The sequence below is a fragment of the Sceloporus occidentalis genome, unplaced genomic scaffold, assembly GCF_023333645.1.
Source record: "Sceloporus occidentalis isolate IW3139 unplaced genomic scaffold, rSceOcc1.0.p SCAF_72, whole genome shotgun sequence".
Lineage (NCBI taxonomy): Eukaryota > Metazoa > Chordata > Lepidosauria > Squamata > Phrynosomatidae > Sceloporus > Sceloporus occidentalis.
Genome location: NW_028317052.1, coordinates 3,824,696 through 3,843,856, shown reverse-complemented (window position 1 = coordinate 3,843,856; position 19,161 = coordinate 3,824,696). Strand labels below are relative to the sequence as shown.

Below are 19,161 nucleotides of genomic sequence, written 5' to 3'. Positions count from 1 at the left end.
TATTCTTGAGTTAAAGGGCTTCTGAAATTACACTTGGCTGTAGGGGGAGGTCAGGGAGAAATGCTTTTGTTTGTAGTCTTCTAAACAGATATTTTCTGCTAGCCTGGTCCTTGGCTTTCGGTGTGCCTATGTCAGGGGTGTCCAACCTGCGGCCCTCCAGCTGCTGCAGGACTACATCTCCCATAATGCTCTTTCAGCTAAGGGGCTGGCTGGAAGTATGGGAGATGTAGTCCTGCAGCAGCTGGAGGGCCGCAAGTTGGACTCCCCTGGCCTATGTGGTCAGTTGAAGTCACAAGTTATGGTATTTCCTTGCAAACGCCCCTTCCCCTTATACCACCCACTGTAACTAATGCTGTTACCATACATTTCCAGATCTCAGTGTCGTTAAATATTCGAAACAAGAAACATGTCTGATTTTGTGGAAAGCGAAGCTGAGGAGTCTGAAGAAGAATACACTGAGGATGGAGAGGTGGTACAGAGGTCCAACAAGAAGTTTGTGGAAGATGACGATGGTTAGTTCGGTGCAAGAAAGCAAACCAGTTAATTTGTGACGGTCAGAGGTTCATAAAGAGCTATAATTTCACATCCGTATCTTTTGCGTTTATATTTTCCGTATAATATAATTATCCTTTGCGTGATAATTGATCTGTTCTCACAGGAGGGAATTTGAGGGCTTGACTGTAGGTTCTATTGTTACTTTAGATGAGGAGGAGGAAGAAAATCTTGATGACCAGGATGAGCAAGGAAACTTGAAAGGATTCATTAATGATGATGACGATGAAGACGAGGAGGAGGAGGAAGAAGAAGATAGAGGAAGTGCATCTGGGGGCTCAGAAGATGAAGTGGGCCACAAAAGGAGAAAACGCAGTAAGTTGCCATTTTAGTTGCCCTAATATTTCTTATGTATATACATAACCACATATTCACACACATTTAGTGTCTGGTGCAGCTGCTGAAGAAGAGCACACTAATCTAGATAATTTTTATTTTAAAATATATGAATTCTCCAACAGTGACTCCTGTTTTGATATGTATGAACACAAGCTATATCCATACACATCTATAGCATATAAATCATGTTTTCTATTTGGCCAAACATATGTTATATTTTTTTTGTTTGTTTTTTACAGCATTTGATGACCGCTTGGAAGATGATGATTTTGATCTGATTGAGGAAAACTTAGGTGTCAAAGTCAAACGTGTAAGTAAAACACTTATGGGGTTGGTATAAAAAGTGATATTTAGACCCATAAAATCCCCCCCTCCTCCCTTAATAAGTAAAGTCAAGTTTGTCTAAATTACTATGTATTTTTGCAGCAAAAATTCAGGAGAGTTCGAAAGATGTCAGATGATGAAGACGAGGAGGAGGAAGATTTTGGAAAGGAAGAACATGAGAAAGAGGCCATTGCGGAAGAAATCTTCCAGGATGGAGAAGACGAGGAAGGACATGAGCCTCCTGAGCAGACAGCTGTTGCCCCTGATGAGGAAGAGGAGGAAGAAGATGAAGAATCGGGTTAGAATGGCACTTGACAAATCCAGGAACCAGTTAGCTATGGTTCTGGGATTTCTAGATCCAGCTTCTAACTTTTTATCCTATGTTTATATTGATCTCTATGGGTGTAACTCAGGGTTCGACAAATCCCAGGCGCCAGGTCGCCATGGCGACAGAGAATTTTGTCCTGGCGCCTAGGTTTTGTCAGCCTTTTACAACCATAAAAAAATGTGGATGTAAGAGGCTGAGTCACCACACGGGGGCGCTGCTGTCTGCCCAGGAGTCTGGGCAGACAGCACAGCCACTCAGAGCCCGCCCCCGAGCTGTGATCCCTCCCACGGAGTGATCCTGTAGGCTGAAACCGCGGTTGCTGCAAAACCAGCAATCGCGTTTTCAGCTGCCACAGGTAGCTTCAGGGAAGGGGGTTGTGTGTTGATTGGGTCCCCACACAAGTGTGGGGACCTGACCCAACACCCCCCTGCTGCCTGATCGCTCCATGAGAGCGACAGTGCAGCGTTAACCCCTTTATTGCCGCGGCATTTAGGGGTTAATTCCCGTTTGGTACGGGGCTCTGCTGCTGGTGGTCTGCCTGGAAGCCCAGGCAGACCAGCAACAGCAAAAACGAGCCCCCACAAGCCCTTTGATTCCTGTAGGCATGGAAGCCTACAGTCGTCATCAAAGAGACTCCCCCCTGCAATGGCTGGTCTATAGACCAGCAATTGAGTCCCAGCTGCCAGAGGCAGCTTCAGGGACAGGGGAGAAGGTTCTTTGGTCTCCACATGAGTGTGGACACCAGCCCCAACACCCCCCTGCTGCCTGATCGCTCCATGAGAGCGACAGTGCAGCCATAACCCCTTCAATGCCACACTTGTGTATGACACATTCGTGGCATTGCAGGGGTTAACATTTTTCCCCACAAGCTTGTGGGGACTAAATATCAGTCAATGCTGTGCTCCAATGGAACATCAGCATCGAAAGAGTTAAAAAAAAATAATAATAATTAATAATAAAAAAAAAAAAACAGCACTGACCTGAAAGTCCATGGTGCTTCCAGGTCAAACGCTGTGAGTTTAGTAAGTGGGCTGATGATGATCCGATCACTCCTAACCAACTGTTAGTTTAAAAAAATCCTGGCTCCTAACTTTTTTACCTGGCGCCGAGATTCACAACAAATTTGTCAAGCCCTGGTGTAACTGTTTTTGGTTCCAAATCATAATCTAGCTGGCTCGTAAGTTTGTCTGCATAGCTCCAAATTGCCACACACATTTGTCTATCCGTGGCTTACAGGACCTATGTTCTGCAGCATTGGCAATAAATAAACCACTGAAGCACTGAATAAAACCACGCAAGTGTAGCTATTAAGCTGTGTTTGTTATTTGCCAGATATTGACGATTTCATTGTTGATGATGATGGGCAGCCTTTGAAGAAACCGAAGTGGAGGAAGAAGCTGCCTGGATACACTGATGCGTAAGTCATTTCAGAAACAGATTCACCCATTTCTCTAAATGTGTAAGTATGTGTTCCATTTTTTTTTTATCACTGCAGAGCTTTGCAAGAGGCCCAAGAGATCTTTGGTGTAGATTTCGATTATGATGAGTTTGAGAAATATAATGAAGATGATGAAGAAATGGAAGAATACGAGTATGAAGATGATGAAGGAGATACTGAGACGCGCGTCAGACCCAAGAAGACTGCCAAGAAACGTGTGAACCGACGCAGCATCTTTGAGATATATGAACCTAGTGAACTGGAAAGCAGCCATCTGACAGACCAAGACAACGAGATCCGGACTACAGATTTACCAGAGAGATTCCAGGTGTGCAGTGTGTGATGTATAATAGTTTCTACTAGTTATCAATTGCCAATGAATGCTCTAATTATATCATTACCAATAGTAAGCACAGCACTTGTGTACAATACCCTTCCATAAAAAAAAACCTTCCTGAGGTCACTTTCTTTAAAGCCTTTTCCATCTTTAATGTTGATGTAGCACACATCAAGACTGTAACTTTTTAACTTATCCTATTTAAGTGTCTCTGGATACTTACACAGTATGTCTTCTTCATGCAGCTTCGTTCAACACCAGTGAAATCAGCTGAAGACGATGAGCTAGAGGAGGAAGCTGACTGGATTTACAGGAACGCTTTTGCAACACCCTCTATATCACTACAGGTATTGCAAATTCATTGGAAAAACTTCAATATATTTGTTACCTCTACCTGTCCAAAGCTTGGATATGTCTATGTATCTATCAACCTGAAGCTCTTATCCAGGGAGGCTTGATTTACTTTCTGGTCTAACGTTTGAAGGCCTTACATTTGAACGCTTGACTTCTTTTGCAGGAAAGCAATGATTACTTGGAACGTGGGCAAGTTGGTACCAGCTTCAGCAGAAAAGGACCAAGCACCATACAGAAGATCAGGGAAGCCCTTAACTTCATGAGAAATCAGCATTTTGAGGTATTTTACCCATTGTCATTCACCTTTCCTCTTATTTTTATGCATATTAACCCCTTCAGGACCGGGACGTACCTGGTACTTCCTGGTTACTGGTCACCGGTAGACCGGGACGTACCAGGTACGTCTCCTCCAAAAAACGCCCCCCACATCACCACGATCGCGGTGATCGTGGAGGCACTGCTGCTGCTGTCTGCCCAGGAGTCCTGGGCAGACAGCACAGCCTCTCTAAGCCCGCCCCCAAGCCCACGATCACTCCCACGGAGTGATTCTCTAGGCAGAAACAGCGATTACAGAAAAATCTGCAATCGCGGTTTCAGCTGCCACAGGCAGCTTCAGGGAAGGGGGGGGGGTGTTGAATGGGTCCCCTGATCCAACACCCCCCTGCTGCCTGATCGCTCCATGAGAGCGTCAGTGCAGCGTTAACCCCTTCAATGCCGCGATCGCGGCATTGAAGGGGTTAATTCCCGTTTTGTAGGGGGCTCTGCTGCTGGTGGTCTGCCTGGAAACCCAGGCAGATCAGCAACAGCAAAAACGAGCCCCCAGAAGTCCTCTGATCAGTCCTGTAGGACTGATCAGAGAGACTCCTCCCCTACAATCTCCAGTCTATGGGAGATTGTGTCCCAGCTGCCAGAGGCAGCTTCAGGGACAGGGAGACAGGGTTCTTTGGTCTCCACATGTGTGGAGACCAGCCCCCCTACCCCACTCTTCCTCAATTAACCCCTTCAATGCTGCGATTGTGTATGACCCCCATCGCAGCATTGCAGGGGTTAATATTAGTCCCCACAAGCTTGTGGGGACTAAATATCAGTCAATGCTGTGCTTCAATGGAGCATCAGCAGTGAAAGAGTTAAAAAAAAAAATGTAAAAAATAATAATAAAAATAAATAAATTAAAAAAAATAAAATAATAATAAAAAAAAATAAAAAAATAACAGCACTGACCTGAAAGTCCAGGGTGCTTCCAGGTCAAATGCTGGGCTGATCAGATCGCTCCTGGCCAATAGGAGTGATCGGATCATTATGGCAGCCCACGGATGACCCTGCTCTACAAAGAGAGAGGGTCATCTAGGGTAATTATGAAAAAACACAAATTATTAATAAATGAAAAAATCATTATTACCTGATCACTTGTCGGTGACATTTTAAGTCACTGATTATTGATCGGTCTCCCTGATTGATGTCAGCGGCCTAAACCTGTCACTTACAAGTAATCTGATGAAAAATAATATTTAAAAAAATGTAAATGCGCATGTTCCAGTTTTGCCCTCATAGCTTCCTCAAAAAATGCATGAACCATGCATGTGAGGCCTTGTTGGAACCGGGGGATGTTGGTGAACAAAATGTGGTGTTTTCTTCTACTGTTGCACATATGTTGTGCAAGAAATACATTTTAACATTAAAATGTATTTGTTAAAAACGCAACAAAATAAATTTTCCGTGAACTTTGGCAGATATTAGTGAAGAAATGGCTAGCTGAAAACTGTCACAACTACCCTAGTTGAACACCTTGACTTGTCTACTGTTCATAAATATATACTTTTATGGGGTAATTTACATTGGGGGGCTTCCAAAATGTCCCAAATGAGATATGGGCCCAGGTAACCAATTTCTGAAAATTCCAAATGTGAAAACGAAAATGCGCATGTTCCAGTTTTGCCCTCATAGCTTCCTCAAAAAATGCATGAACCATGCATGTGAGGCCTTGTTGGAACCGGGGGATGTTGGTGAACACAATTTGGTGTTTTTTTTCTGCAGTTGCACATATTCCATACAAAATATAGTATAAAATCTAAAGCAACATTGCAACATATGCAAAAAAACCAAAAAAATATAAAAATACCTCCAAATTTGGCAGCAATTGGCGATAAAATCCCTGTTTGAAAAGTGTTAAAATGACCTTAGTTGTACACCTTGACTTATCTACTGTTCATAAACATATAATTTTGGGGGGATAATCAGTATCTGTGACAACTATTGCAGTTATTCGACTGCCATGCCAAATTTGAAAAAAATTACATTTCAAAAACGTAATGCATGCCTTGCAATATTTGCCCTATACTGGTCAAAATAGATAAAAATCCTGGCCATGTTTAGTGGTTTCCAAATCAGGACAAGTTAATGAATATATTTGGGATAATTTTTTCCCATTGGTTCAATGTGTGTACAATTTGTATGTATACAAAACTTTTTCCAGTTTATTTCAAATAAAACAATGTACTACCCAGCTTAATATGGTTTCAAATGAAAGCCCTACTTGTGCTGAAAAAAACAATATATGATTTGTGTGGGTGCACCAATTGATAAGAGAGAAATTACAGTTGAAGAAAGACATGGCAAAAACACAAAAACGGCTCCGGTCCTTTAGCGACACCCTAGCTTAAAAGTCCCTGTCCATGAAGGGGTTAAAAAATAACAAGGTGTTTACTGGCAAACAGTTGTATGTACAGCATCTACTCAACTTGCCTCTGGCTGCCCTGCATAAGAGCAACATCAAATCTACCTTTGCAGCCAGGGAATACTTGGCGGGTGTCATTGGGAGTCTTCTAAATTTTGCGTAGATCTGTAAAATAAATATTGGCTTCAACTAAAGACTTCATAATCTCTCACACAAATATGTAGGTCTGTCCATTCATATGGGAAAGCTTATTTTATTTGTTGTTTAGGTCATACCAGCATTTTGTATTCAAGCTTATTTTTCTTTTCTCTTTCAAAGGTGCCCTTTATTGCATTCTACAGAAAAGAGTATGTAGAGCCGGAATTAAACATCAATGATCTGTGGCATGTCTGGCAATGGGATGAAAAGGTGAATTTTTGTACTATTACCGCTTTCATCTTTTTTCTCCCCCCCCTTCTCAATAAATACACAATTATGTGTTCCACAGTGGACCCAGCTTAAAATGCGGAAACAGAATCTGATTAGACTCTTCCAGAAGATGCAAGCCTACCAATACGAGCAGATATCAGCAGATCCTGACAAGCCATTAGCTGATGGAATAAGACCATTAGATACTGCTGATATGGAAAGGTGATCAACTGCTTTGTGTAGCCTCCAAATGGGGTTTTCCTCTTATTTTATATAATTGTTTTGGGCAATCTTTACTATATATTATAAACTTGAAGCCAGGCCACTTGCGTTTATGGTAACATTTGAATTTGGCCCATCTAGGTTGTCTGCTTTTCCCGATGTAACCACTAACAATTCCGCTTATCTGCCTTATCATTCTAATGTTCATTGTCGAATCATTCCACTGTAGTTAACTTATTTGGAAATGTAATCTATCTAGTAAATTCAATTTAGTAGTTTCTTTTATTGTGATACTTTGTCTCTGGTCAGCTGTATTTAAAGCTCTTAAAATGTAAGATTTAATTTGAGGCAGACTACATCTGAGAACGCCTGCTTTTGTTTAATTGAACAGACTGAAGGATGTGAAGTCAATGGATGAGCTAAGAGATGTATACAATCATTTCTTGCTTTATTATGGCCGGGATATCCCTAAAATGCAGAATGCTGCTAAATCCAGTCAGAAGAAGCTTAAACGTATCCAAGAGGAAGGAGAGGAAGAAGGTTTGTATGTCAGATTACATATAGAAAGAAAGCTGGTTTTGTATACAGTCTGTATCATTTTAACTTTGTTTTTCAGGAGCTGAAAATCAAGAGCAGGAAGATGAAGAGCAGAAGGGCCCAGATCTAAAACAAGCTTCCCGTAGGGATATGTATGCAATCTGCCAAACTGCGGGTTTAGGTGAGATTAAAGTTTACTCCTAAAAACACCTAGGACTTGGGTAATTATTTAGAATCTAAAGAACTTTTATATTGCTGCTCTGTTTAACTCATGGAAAGTCGTTACGGTGTTACGGTTTTTTTTTTGTTTTTTGTTTTTTTACCAGGGAACTTTTGAGTTTCATATATGGAGACATCATTTCTTTTTTCCTAGCCACAGGATTGAATTTCTGATTACCCAGCTAAGACATATGAAGCGATTTAGGTGCAGTGTGTGTAATTGTGGTCTCATCTTGTGTTATACACTTAAGCGCAACACATGTGCAGCCTTGTAAATTACAAGAGTTTCCCTAATCTCTTCCATCTGTTCCAATGTTTAATGGCAAAGTATTGGAAACTTGCCCCTGAAACATGTAGTATGTGGAAGTGCCAGGCTTACAGTATACTAAAAATCAGAACATAGCTTTACTTTTCTTCCTTTAACATAAACAGAACGATTTGCATGAGTTTTCCTGTCTTCAGTGAAGACATTTGGTACCTGTTTAGAACTCCTGTTTCTTGTTTGTGCAGATGGATTGGCCAAAAAATTTGGTTTGACACCAGAGCAGTTTGGGGAGAACTTGAGAGACAGCTATCAGCGTCACGAGACTGAGCAGTTCCCGGCAGAGCCTCTAGAGCTTGCTAAAGATTATGTCTGCAGGTAAGTTTTGGTTCTTTTCAAGTCTTCTGACGTAACAAGTTTTCAATCTAGTAATGAAGCAGTTGGGCCAAAACTGCCTTGACCAGATATGCATTGCTTCTGGAAAAAAATTATTTGGAGGATTAGAACAGGCTTTTAAAATCCCACAGTATGTATTGACACCAGTTGTTGCCACAATCATGTACAAACCTGTAGTATAATATGAATGTAACAATGTCAACAGGTAACTGTCTTCAGATTTCCATCCGGTCAGTTCCTGGTAGTTAATCAAACTTTTTTACTTTTTATATAGCTCCAGCATATACTGTAGCACTTACAATGGGGGAGGGGGAAAATTATTAGTAAAATTGACATAGCATTAAGACATACTGATGCAGACTCAGAAGTGGCTTCTGCTTCAACCTCCAACTTATTAGGAGGTTGAAGAGAATACGATGGAATGCTTGTGGGAGGATTATTTGATTGTTGTGGGCTCTCATGGAGAGGTCTGTTGTGAGCCAGTGACTACAAATTGTCTGGATAGGAGCTTTGTCTTCACATGATCAAAAATTCTTATGCTAAAAGACATGTCCTACCTTCTTATTGTTTCAGTCAATTTACTACCCCGGAGGCTGTGTTGGAGGGTGCCAGATACATGGTTGCTCTGCAGATTGCCAGGGAACCTCTGGTGAGGCAGGTCCTGAGACAGACCTTTCAGGAGAGGGGCAAAATTAACATTAGTCCTTCCAAAAAGGGCCGAAAGGTAAGAATAAACAATTTCTCTAAGGGTTCTTTCAGATATTTTATTTATTTGAACTAGTTTTCATCAGAGCTGCAGTCGTACGTGGAGCATTTTGTCAGCAATAGTTGGCAAGTTGACTGAAAAAGTTTCTCCTCTTTCCATGGTCAAAAAATAAAAAGTAATCGGAAGCACAACTCTGGAAGTTGGTTTATCAACTCGCCACAGCAAACATGAGTTTGCATCAAGCGTAAGAACTACCGAAATACTCTGAAAACTAGTGAACCGCTGTTTTACCACACATACCTAATGCTTTTACCAAATTCTTCATGCGATTGTTTGTTTTACTTTTTTTTTTTTGTTTGTTTCACAAAACATTTAGTAGTAAATCGTTGTAGCAAGGATAACAAATGAGCGCAATATCTTTAGAATGAGATGAGAAGTTCAACTGGGAAAAGTATATTGTTAAGGTGGTGTCTGCTGATTGGCACTGCTTTCCCCCATTCACTTGCTATGTTTTCCTTCTTAAATAAACAGTCCGTCCTTAGTAAAGATGTTTTCTGCATTAGCACATTACATTGATGGTTCTTAAACTGGATCTTTTATTTGTGTTTTCTGTGGTTTAAGCAATTGTTAACTGCGTTATACAACTGTGGCAATTTGGGCCCATATGGGCATTTCCCTTTAACCTTTCATCTCTCTGCTTTATCCTGAAAATCCTTGCTTTTGGTCCATGGGAATGTTAAACCTCAACTCTAATCCTAGTATCGAAATGCTCCTTGGATTGTGTTTTGTATAGGTGATAGGATTATGTTTAATATCACCAGGAAATTGATGAAGCCCACTATGCATATGCATTCAAATACCTGAAGAACAAGCCAGTAAAAGAACTTCGTGATGAACAATTCCTCAAGATGTGTATTGCAGAGGAGGAAGGACTGATTACCATAGAAATCTCTATTGACATGAAAGATGTTGAGGGGTATGTGTAGATATCTGCGTTCCCACATCAATGTTTCTTCATTATACATGCTTCCTGGAAAAAAAAATATTGCAGACAGTCTTAAACTTTCCGTTGATGCGGGTGGCTACATGCATATATATTTGTGAAATAGAACCAATGCACTCTTTATATTTATATTTGTTTATTTTATATGTCAATTTAAATTCTTTAAAACGCATACTTTTGAAAATCCAGTTACAGCTAAGTGGTTGGCTGCAGTTTTAGTCCTGTACTTTGCCTGAGCTGAGTTTAATCTTTTTTTGTTGTTTATTTAGATATGGTAGTGACCAGAGCTATTTTGAAGAGATCAAGCAGTTCTATTATAGGGACGAATTCAGCCACCAAGTACAGGAATGGAACAGGCAGCGTACACTGGCCATTGAACGGGCCCTGAAACAGTTCCTTTACCCTCAAATGGGCAAAGAACTGAAAAGCAAACTTCTCCTAGAGTCCAAGGACTTTGTTGTAAAGGTGAGACTCCTCTTTGTTGGTATGTGTGAACTACTGCAAAAACATGGTATGCTCTGGTTTACGTGTGTACTTTGGTGGCTATAATCTGGGTTATATCAGCAGATGAACCTAATTTAAGGCACAATTCTAACATAACGCTTTTCCCTGACTGTGTTCAGGCTTGTAGTCGGAAGCTGTACAACTGGCTAAAGGTAGCACCTTATCGCCCTGACCAGCAAGTGGAGGAGGACGATGATTTCATGGAAGAGAACCAGGGAAAAGGAATCCGTGTGCTCGGCATGGCCTTTTCTTCTGCCAGGTATTTCTATGTAGGACTGTCTATTGCATTTATTTTCATCCTTCCAGCAAGGCACTTCTGGCAGTTTATGGTGTGTCTTGAAAATGCAGTGCTGCAGCAATTTGTAACGTGGGTGTCATTTTATTTTAGGGATCATCCTGTGTTCTGTTCCTTGATCAATGGGGAAGGAGAGGTCACAGACTTCCTTCGTTTGCCATACTTTACAAAACGGAAAAATGCCTGGAGGGAAGAGGAAAGAGAGCGTAAGGTGAGGGCAGTGTTCTCTTCTACACGGAAGTCGCGTTTCCGCCGTGATATACGTGTTTGAAATCTGTCCACACGTCCTCCTTTACATCATCGACCCATTCCACAAGATCTTGCCAAAGCCTCCATGCTGGTTTCTGTTACTGAGAACCAGAAAAATAAAGAAGCTGATTACTTTTTATGACCCCAATCATGATCTTTTCTTCTTTGATCATCTTCAGTCATCTTACTCTACAGTAGTTACTTTGTATGTGGACTTTTTTTTCTTCTTCTACTGTAGTCCCAGTTGTAATAATTCTTTTATCCTATGTTCCAGGCTAGTGATATGGAAACACTAAAGAAATTTTTAATAAGCAAGAAGCCCCATGTTGTGGCAATTGCCAGTGAAAACAGGTGAGTCTGCATTGGCTTGGATCCCTTAAAGCACACTCCTTGTCCTGTAGTAGGGTGACTGAACATTATTGTAGATGTAGGATGACTTTCTCTGTTTCAAAGTCATATAGTATTTTTCCAGGACTTATATCCAAATAGATTACAGAGGGAGACTTTGTAAATTTTATTTTAACCGGTCTGTACTCCCCCCCCCCCCGTTACAGGGATGCACAGATGATGATTGATGATGTCAAGCGTATTGTTCATGAACTTGAACAGGGACAGCAGATGTCCTCTGTTGGTGTGGAACTGGTGGATAATGAGCTTTCTGTCCTCTACATGAACAGCAAAAAATCTGAGGTGAGTTAAATGAAGAGTAAAATGTGAAAACTTAATGATTCTTTTGAGTTCCGGGGGGAAAAAAACATTAGATTTTTCTGTCATTGGCGTTTCTACGATGTATCCTAAGAACTTTGCACTAGAGCCCTGCGCGTGACTTTCTTAATCCCGCTCCCGCAAACATAATTCATTCCCTCATTCATTCCCTCATTCACAGGTACTCATTCATTTCCTCATTCACAGGTACTCATTCATTTCCTCATTGACAGGTACTCATTCATTCCTTCATTCACAGGTACTCATTCATTCCCTCAATCACACAAAATTGTTTATACAAACTCCCCCACCCCCTTACCTGAACTGCAGATTTCCCGCGCACTCCCACAAGGCTGCCTTCGCGCTGCTTGCACACAGCATCTCTTCTTTTGTCCCGCCAGAACGGTGCAGAGTCATGTGACGTAAATTCACGTGACTCCGCTGGTTTCACTAAAAACTACAAATCCTTGTTAAAGTCCACTACTTTTAGAAAAAAACTATCCCAAAACCTCTTGCTCTGGACATGACCGCAGCCCTTCAAAATAACACATACACAAGAAAAGAAAATTGGTTAGAGAGTGGGTAACAAATTCCATATCAAGTTGTGTTTAAACTCTATACTGTAATCAAACGAAGCCTGGTGGATTATATTTTATGGGTGTATACTACTTCAAAGCTAAATAGAAAAGAACTTATTGTGAGAATATAGTTGTAACTTTCAGTGTATAGTTGCTAGTCATTGATGCCTGAAGGTTCACGTCTCAGACGTTGATTTACAAAGTGCCTTATCTAGCAGACAGTTGAAGAAGAATGTGTTTTTGTGAGTGTGCATTACTGATTTTCATGTAATCATTTTGGATGAGTTTGGCATGTGATTTTATAGACCTAAAAGATGTTTTTATTTCCAGAGTGACTTCCGTGATTATCCACCAGTTCTGCGGCAGGCTGTTTCTATTGCACGGCGTATTCAGGATCCCTTAGTTGAATTCTCCCAGGTCTGCAGCAGTGATGAAGATATCCTTTGCCTGAAGCTGCACCCATTGCAGGTAAGTATCTAGCTTTGCTCAGCCCTATTAGTTACTGGTCTGCAGCAGCTAATGTTTTCTCACTCCCTTTTATCAGGATCATGTAGTGAAAGAGGAGCTGCTGAACTCCCTGTACTGTGAGTTCATTAACAGAGTGAATGAGGTGGGCGTAGATGTCAATAGAGCCATTGCTCATCCTTACACGCAGTCTCTTATCCAGTACGTCTGTGGTCTTGGTCCACGTAAAGGAACCCACCTCTTGAAGGTAAGCGACACTAAATGGTTGTTCAAATAGTAAACTTATTGTGTGTTGGGTGTTACATGCTTACTAGATATAATCATGTTCATTGTATTGGGCATTTTATCTGAGGCATTCCCATGAAAAATGAAAACTTCAGGAACCTTTTCTACTTTGTGTGTGGGATTTTATTACAGGGACTGGTAAATGTATACACAATTTGTGTTAGGCAGACGTTTTGTGAGGCTACCGTTTTATTAGGAGCCTTGGCCTCTCCTTCAGGAATTTTCCAAGCTTTACGCTGTTTATTAAGCATGGTCTGCGCTAGTCAGTTGATTAACTTAACCCCTTATCCAACAGATTCTGAAGCAGAACAACACACGACTGGAAAATCGCACACAGTTGGTCACAATGTGTCACATGGGACCAAAAGTCTTCATCAATTGTGCTGGTTTCATCAAGATAGACACCAACTCACTTGGTGATAGGTGTGTAGACATTTCTCTGTCTATGGTTTTAAAATGCACATATATTCCAGGCAAAAGATTTTAGGTCATGACATTGGACTTTTTTTGGACACATGCAATGTTATTTACTGATAGTCATGCTTCTTTTAGTACGGACTCTTACATCGAAGTATTGGATGGCTCTCGTGTCCATCCTGAAACTTATGAATGGGCACGGAAGATGGCTGTAGATGCTTTAGAATATGATGAATCGGCAGAAGATGCTAACCCTGCAGGCGCTCTAGAAGAGATTCTTGAAAACCCAGAGAGGCTAAAGGATCTAGACTTGGATGCTTTTGCAGAAGAACTTGAAAGACAGGTGTGTATTTTTTGTGTTTCCCTCATGGTGTAGATGACTTTTGTGACAGACAAATGCTCTAAACATCTAGCATATGGGTCCAATTAATTTCTTGCTTCTAAGTGATATTTATTTTCCTACTCTACAGGGCTATGGTGATAAACACATTACACTGTATGATATTCGTGCTGAGCTCAGCTGTAGATACAAAGACCTCAGGACGCCTTGTCGGTCACCCAATCCTGAGGAAGTCTTCAACATGCTGACCAGGGAAACTCCAGAAACATTCTATATAGGTAACTAGTCAACAACTTATTACAAGTATATTCCTTTTTATTATTTTTATTTTTACGCTAATGGGTTTTCTTGTTTTAGGCAAGTTGGTGACCTGTAATGTGACTGGAATTGCGCACAGAAGACCGCAAGGAGAAAGTTATGACCAAGCTATTCGAAATGATGAAACAGGGCTCTGGCAGTGTCCGTTTTGTCAGCAAGATAACTTTCCGGAGCTTAGTGAGGTAAAAACCTTAGGCATGCCGACAGAGCAGTTGTTGTTTTTCCTCATGTTCCATCGGCTCACTGCCATTGATGTGTTACAGGTGTGGAATCACTTTGATAGCGGCTCTTGCCCTGGGCAAGCTATTGGTGTGAAAACCCGCTTGGACAATGGCGTTACTGGCTTTATTCCAACAAAGTTTATCAGTGACAAAGTGGTGAAACGTCCTGAAGAGCGAGTAAAGGTAAATGAGATATGACAATACGCAATGTTCTTATACGTTACCAGCATTCTTTAAGATTTTTTTGTTGTTGTTGATTTGCCTTTTCTTTTTTGGAAGAATGTTTGCTAGTATTGTCTGGATTTGTCAATTCTGCACCATTTCTGCAGATCACATGAGGCAAACCGGAAAAGACAAACTGTTTTACCTGTTTTTGTTATCCCATATACTCCAATATGCTTTCTCATTCCCTAAGGTTTTCCTTTAAAATTTGCCCCTTCACTTTTCCACGTGCATTGTGTGTAATTACGATTTCTCTTTACTAGGTGGGCATGACCGTGCATTGTAGAATTATGAAAATCAACATTGAAAAATTCAGTGTCGACATGACTTGTCGTACATCGGATTTAATGGACAAGAACAATGAGTGGAAACTACCGAAAGACACATACTATGACTTTGACACCGAAGCTGCACATCTTAAACAGGACGAAGAATTAAAGAAAAAACAACAGCGTACAAGTGAGTAATCCTTCGTCCGTAATGTACCGCCGCAGTTGCACAAAATGTTGTAAGAAGCGTTCCTGTATCGTGCGACTATTGGTAGAGACATCAAAATCAAGCTTTTACTCTGCATAGGTACATTTGCTCAAAAAACTATAAATTGTATGGCTACGGCCATGCAATAAGCTGCTATTTTCCATAACGCACTTGCTTAAAGCTTTTCTTTCGATGGATTCTTAAGTTTAGGGTAAACTTTGTCTCGCGTATATAATTGTAATTGCATGTACGTAGCTGCCTTTGAAACTATTGTGCAGTTTATGTAGCATTCTCTTTGTTCTGTAGAGCACATTTTTCTGTTTTCTTGGTCCATGTCAATACTTGTGACCTGGCCCTTATTTTGTTGTTTTTAGTAATCTTTAGTCCTGATGCGTATAATATCATATAAACACGATATAGGATTGTCATTTTTATAATGTCATACATTCCAGCTTACATAAAGCGAGTCATTGCTCACCCCTCGTTCCACAATATCAACTTCAAGCAAGCTGAGAAGATGATGGAGACGATGGACCAGGGAGATGTCATTATCCGACCGAGCAGTAAGGGTGAAAACCACCTCACTGTTACATGGAAGGTCAGTGAGGGAATCTATCAGCATGTGGATGTGCGCGAGGAGGGGAAGGAGAACGCGTTTAGTCTTGGGTCCACTCTCTGGATAAACACTGAGGTAAGTAATTTCAGCATTTATAGAACCTCCATTAGACGGATTCAACGGCTTAGAGAACATTCAGAGATGCGTTTTCAAGAGCTTCTCATTTAAGTGACTAGCAGTTATAAGCCATATTGTTTTAGGAAGTCTTCATCACTTCTTGGTTGATGTGCGTGAATTATCGCCCCAGACACAGCTTGTGCGATGACTGGAAGTCATTTGGTTCTGCATATTTTTACTTCCTACAGGAATTTGAGGATCTTGATGAAATTATAGCCCGCTTCGTGCAGCCTATGGCATCTTTCGCTAGAGATTTGCTCAATCACAAATATTATCAGGACTGTAATTCCGGAGACAAAAAGGTGAGCGAATGTGGATATTTATTCCTGTGTTTTAGGTCATTTTTACTTTGGTTTCTGCGGATTATTATGGTTTGGAGTATTATCGAAATGAGTACAACAATTTATATTTTTTCCAGAAATTGGAAGAGCTTTTAATTAAGACAAAGAAGGAAAAGCCAACATTCATTCCTTATTACATCTCTGCCTGCAAAGAACTTCCTGGAAAATTCCTGCTGGGCTATCAACCTAGAGCTAAACCAAGGTAAGATATGTTTTTTTCTGAGAATACTTGCAAATTTGTTTCTTCTCTAAGGGAAGTAGCCCTATAGAAACGTCTTGTTTATTCAGATTTCTTTTTAATGTGACAGTTAATTGACCAACACGTAGAGAGCTAATTTGGGTTTGTTGCAAATCGTCTCCAAATGAAAGCTATGGCATTCCACTTCATCTATTCACTTCGCTTCTTGCAATAGGGTGGAGTACGTGACGGTGACACCTGAAGGGTTCAGATACAGGGGACAGATATTTCCTTCAGTGAATGGACTCTTCAGATGGTTTAAAGACCACTATCAGGACCCTGTGCCAGGTGGGTGATTTATTTCACTCCCATCTATATTGTTGCAGATTTGATGCACTACATTTGTTTTGGTCAGATTTCATCTGTTTATACCCACAGATTGTAACAAATTGAAATTTAAGCAAACCTATATATACGTTCAGTCTTGTTCAAGTGTTAAAACAAATGATATTGAAACTGCAGTTAGTTTAGGGTGTCTTCGTTAGCAGACCCTCTTTCTATTGGTCTCTTTTCCATATATGTTACGGATGTGTTCATGTTCTAATCGCCCCCTTCCCCCCATATTCTGTTTTGTGGCGGGCAACAGGGCAGCATACTGCTTTTCAGCCTCTGGATGGGGCACGTTGTAATGTTGATTCATAGCACCTAAGCCAGGGGTGTCCAACCTGCAGCCCTCCAGCTGCTGCAGGACTACATCTCCCATGATGCTCTTTCAGCTAAGGGTCTGGCTGAGGAGTATGGGAGATGTAGTCCTGCAGCAGCTGGCGGGCCCCAGGTGTCCTAGGCTATTCATTCACAAGATTTATACGTGATTCCTAAGTAAAATGCAGTCAGGCAAACGCCACTTAAATTTTTAGTTAATTTAAATCTGACTCTCAAATCCCCAGACGTGGTGGCGTTTAAAGATTAAAACTCTTTTTGTTTGTTTTGGACTTCTTTTATGTTTCTGATTTCTGCTAATTTTGATGAGCATATGTTATTAAACGCTGTAAAGTCTCAATTTTATCAACTTGGCAACAAAAGAGACTCTAATTCTCAAAGATGTTGTGATTATTGTGGTGTTCCTCCAGTTATGTATTGTTTGTCGGTGACAGGTATTACACCAAGTAGCAGCAGCAGAACTAGAACTCCTCAATCCGTGACTGCCACCCCGGCTAACATTAACCTTGCAGGTGAGTATTGTCTTGACAAATAACACAATGCCTGTCTCTTCTCGGGAACAGTTTCTAACCATTTATCTCTGGTTTAGATTTGACCCGTGCAGTCAATGCCCTTCCACAAAATATGACCTCCCAGATGTTCAATGCCATTGCCGCTGTGACGGGGCAGCACGGGCAGAACCCCAATGCCACACCTGCCCAGTGGGCTTCAAGCCAGTATGGCTATGTTGGAGGCAGTGGAGGTGGAAGCAGTGCTTATCATGTAAGTGTTACTGAAATCATTACAGGTGGAATGTCTTGCATATTCTATGTGACATTTCAATGTTCCCCAAAGTGTATATTTATAAGGAAAAGACTTGGAAAAATGTTAATATAACATTTTAAAGTGCAGCAGCTGGGCTAAAGAATTTAAGTGAAATTATAACAACTAACTGTATGTTTTTGTTTTTATTACTTTACCAGGTCTTCACAACCCCAGCACAGCAGCCTGTGGCTACACCTCTGATGACCCCAAGCTATTCCTATGCCACCCCCAGCCAGCCGATAACAACCCCTCAGTACCATCAGCTAGCACCCAGTGCAACGCCGACCCCAGCACCTACTCCGCAGTCCTCCCACTCGGAGAGCTCCTCCAGTTCAAGGCATCGTCCGCAGTCCAAGTGAGTGCCGTGTGAAATTCATGCAGACGTATGGGCCGGGCTTGGAAATTGTCGTAAAGGTTATATAGGAGGGAAATCAATGGGGGAAAGGGGAGTGGAACATAGATATGAAGGCATCGGTGGCGGGGAAATAGGTTTGGCACATAGTGGTTGGGTGCAGCCGAGGCTCTAAATACCCAAACGTTAGGTGGTGGCCCTTATTGAACATTCTGCAATCATTCTATCCACGTACCAACTGAATGAACTTGCCGCTGAAGATAAGGCATTAACAACTTGTATAACTGCATCAGATAAAATAGGATGTTTTATCGTTGATACATTTATGTGGAGTGTTACACTGGCTGGCATTACAGCTTATGTTTATGTACATAGTTTGAACGCATTGCAGGGAACCGGTTTCTATTTTTAAATGGCTTTGCATTTTTTCTTTATTATTAGATCCAACAGTCATGCTGCTATCGATTGGGGCAAAATGGCAGAACAGTGGTTGCAGGAGAAAGAAGCAGAGAGACGGAAACAGAAGCAGAGGTTAACTCCACGCCCATCCCCCAGCCCTATGATCGAGAGCACGCCTATGTCAGTCGCAGGGGACGCAACTCCGCTTTTGGATGAAATGGACCGATAGGAGCAGTGGAGGCTGGCGAATAGACGTTGAAATGGCTGATGGAACTGTTACCGCCCCCATTTTATGTTTGGAAATTGTGTAAAATGGTTCCCAAGCTCAGAGTTGAGCCTAATAATGTTTTACAGGCGACTATGAGAAAGGAGATAGATAATATGCTTGGACCTCCCATGTGATGAATGCAAGAGAACCTTTTCTTTCTTCTCTCCCTCATACCAAGCCTCAAAAACTAA

General features: G+C 41.2%; 1 protein-coding gene across 3 annotated transcripts; it reads left to right on the top strand.

Annotated features, from left to right (window-relative positions):
* The first annotated feature begins 406 nt into the window (after positions 1 to 406).
* LOC149286110 (transcription elongation factor SPT6-like) lies at positions 407 to 18,931 on the top strand. Of its 3 annotated transcripts, none has more exons than XM_089494378.1 (36): positions 407 to 512; positions 703 to 867; positions 1,131 to 1,201; positions 1,318 to 1,513; positions 2,876 to 2,960; positions 3,039 to 3,309; positions 3,564 to 3,665; positions 3,836 to 3,952; positions 6,665 to 6,754; positions 6,834 to 6,976; positions 7,368 to 7,516; positions 7,596 to 7,694; positions 8,243 to 8,372; positions 8,964 to 9,114; positions 9,918 to 10,072; positions 10,369 to 10,564; positions 10,723 to 10,862; positions 10,992 to 11,109; positions 11,422 to 11,498; positions 11,702 to 11,837; positions 12,761 to 12,898; positions 12,975 to 13,142; positions 13,476 to 13,603; positions 13,733 to 13,940; positions 14,068 to 14,215; positions 14,295 to 14,437; positions 14,519 to 14,659; positions 14,962 to 15,157; positions 15,628 to 15,866; positions 16,097 to 16,210; positions 16,327 to 16,451; positions 16,663 to 16,775; positions 17,582 to 17,659; positions 17,737 to 17,909; positions 18,110 to 18,306; positions 18,745 to 18,931. In XM_089494378.1, the coding sequence occupies exons 1-36, from the start codon at positions 407 to 409 to the stop codon at positions 18,929 to 18,931; spliced, it is 5,193 nt and encodes a 1,730-aa protein (XP_089350504.1). The 3 variants fall into 3 exon arrangements, with proteins under 3 accessions (XP_089350504.1, XP_089350505.1, XP_089350503.1); XM_089494379.1 differs by having other exon boundaries at positions 7,593 to 7,694; positions 18,110 to 18,300; XM_089494377.1 differs by having other exon boundaries at positions 7,593 to 7,694.
* The last annotated feature ends 230 nt before the right edge of the window (positions 18,932 to 19,161 follow it).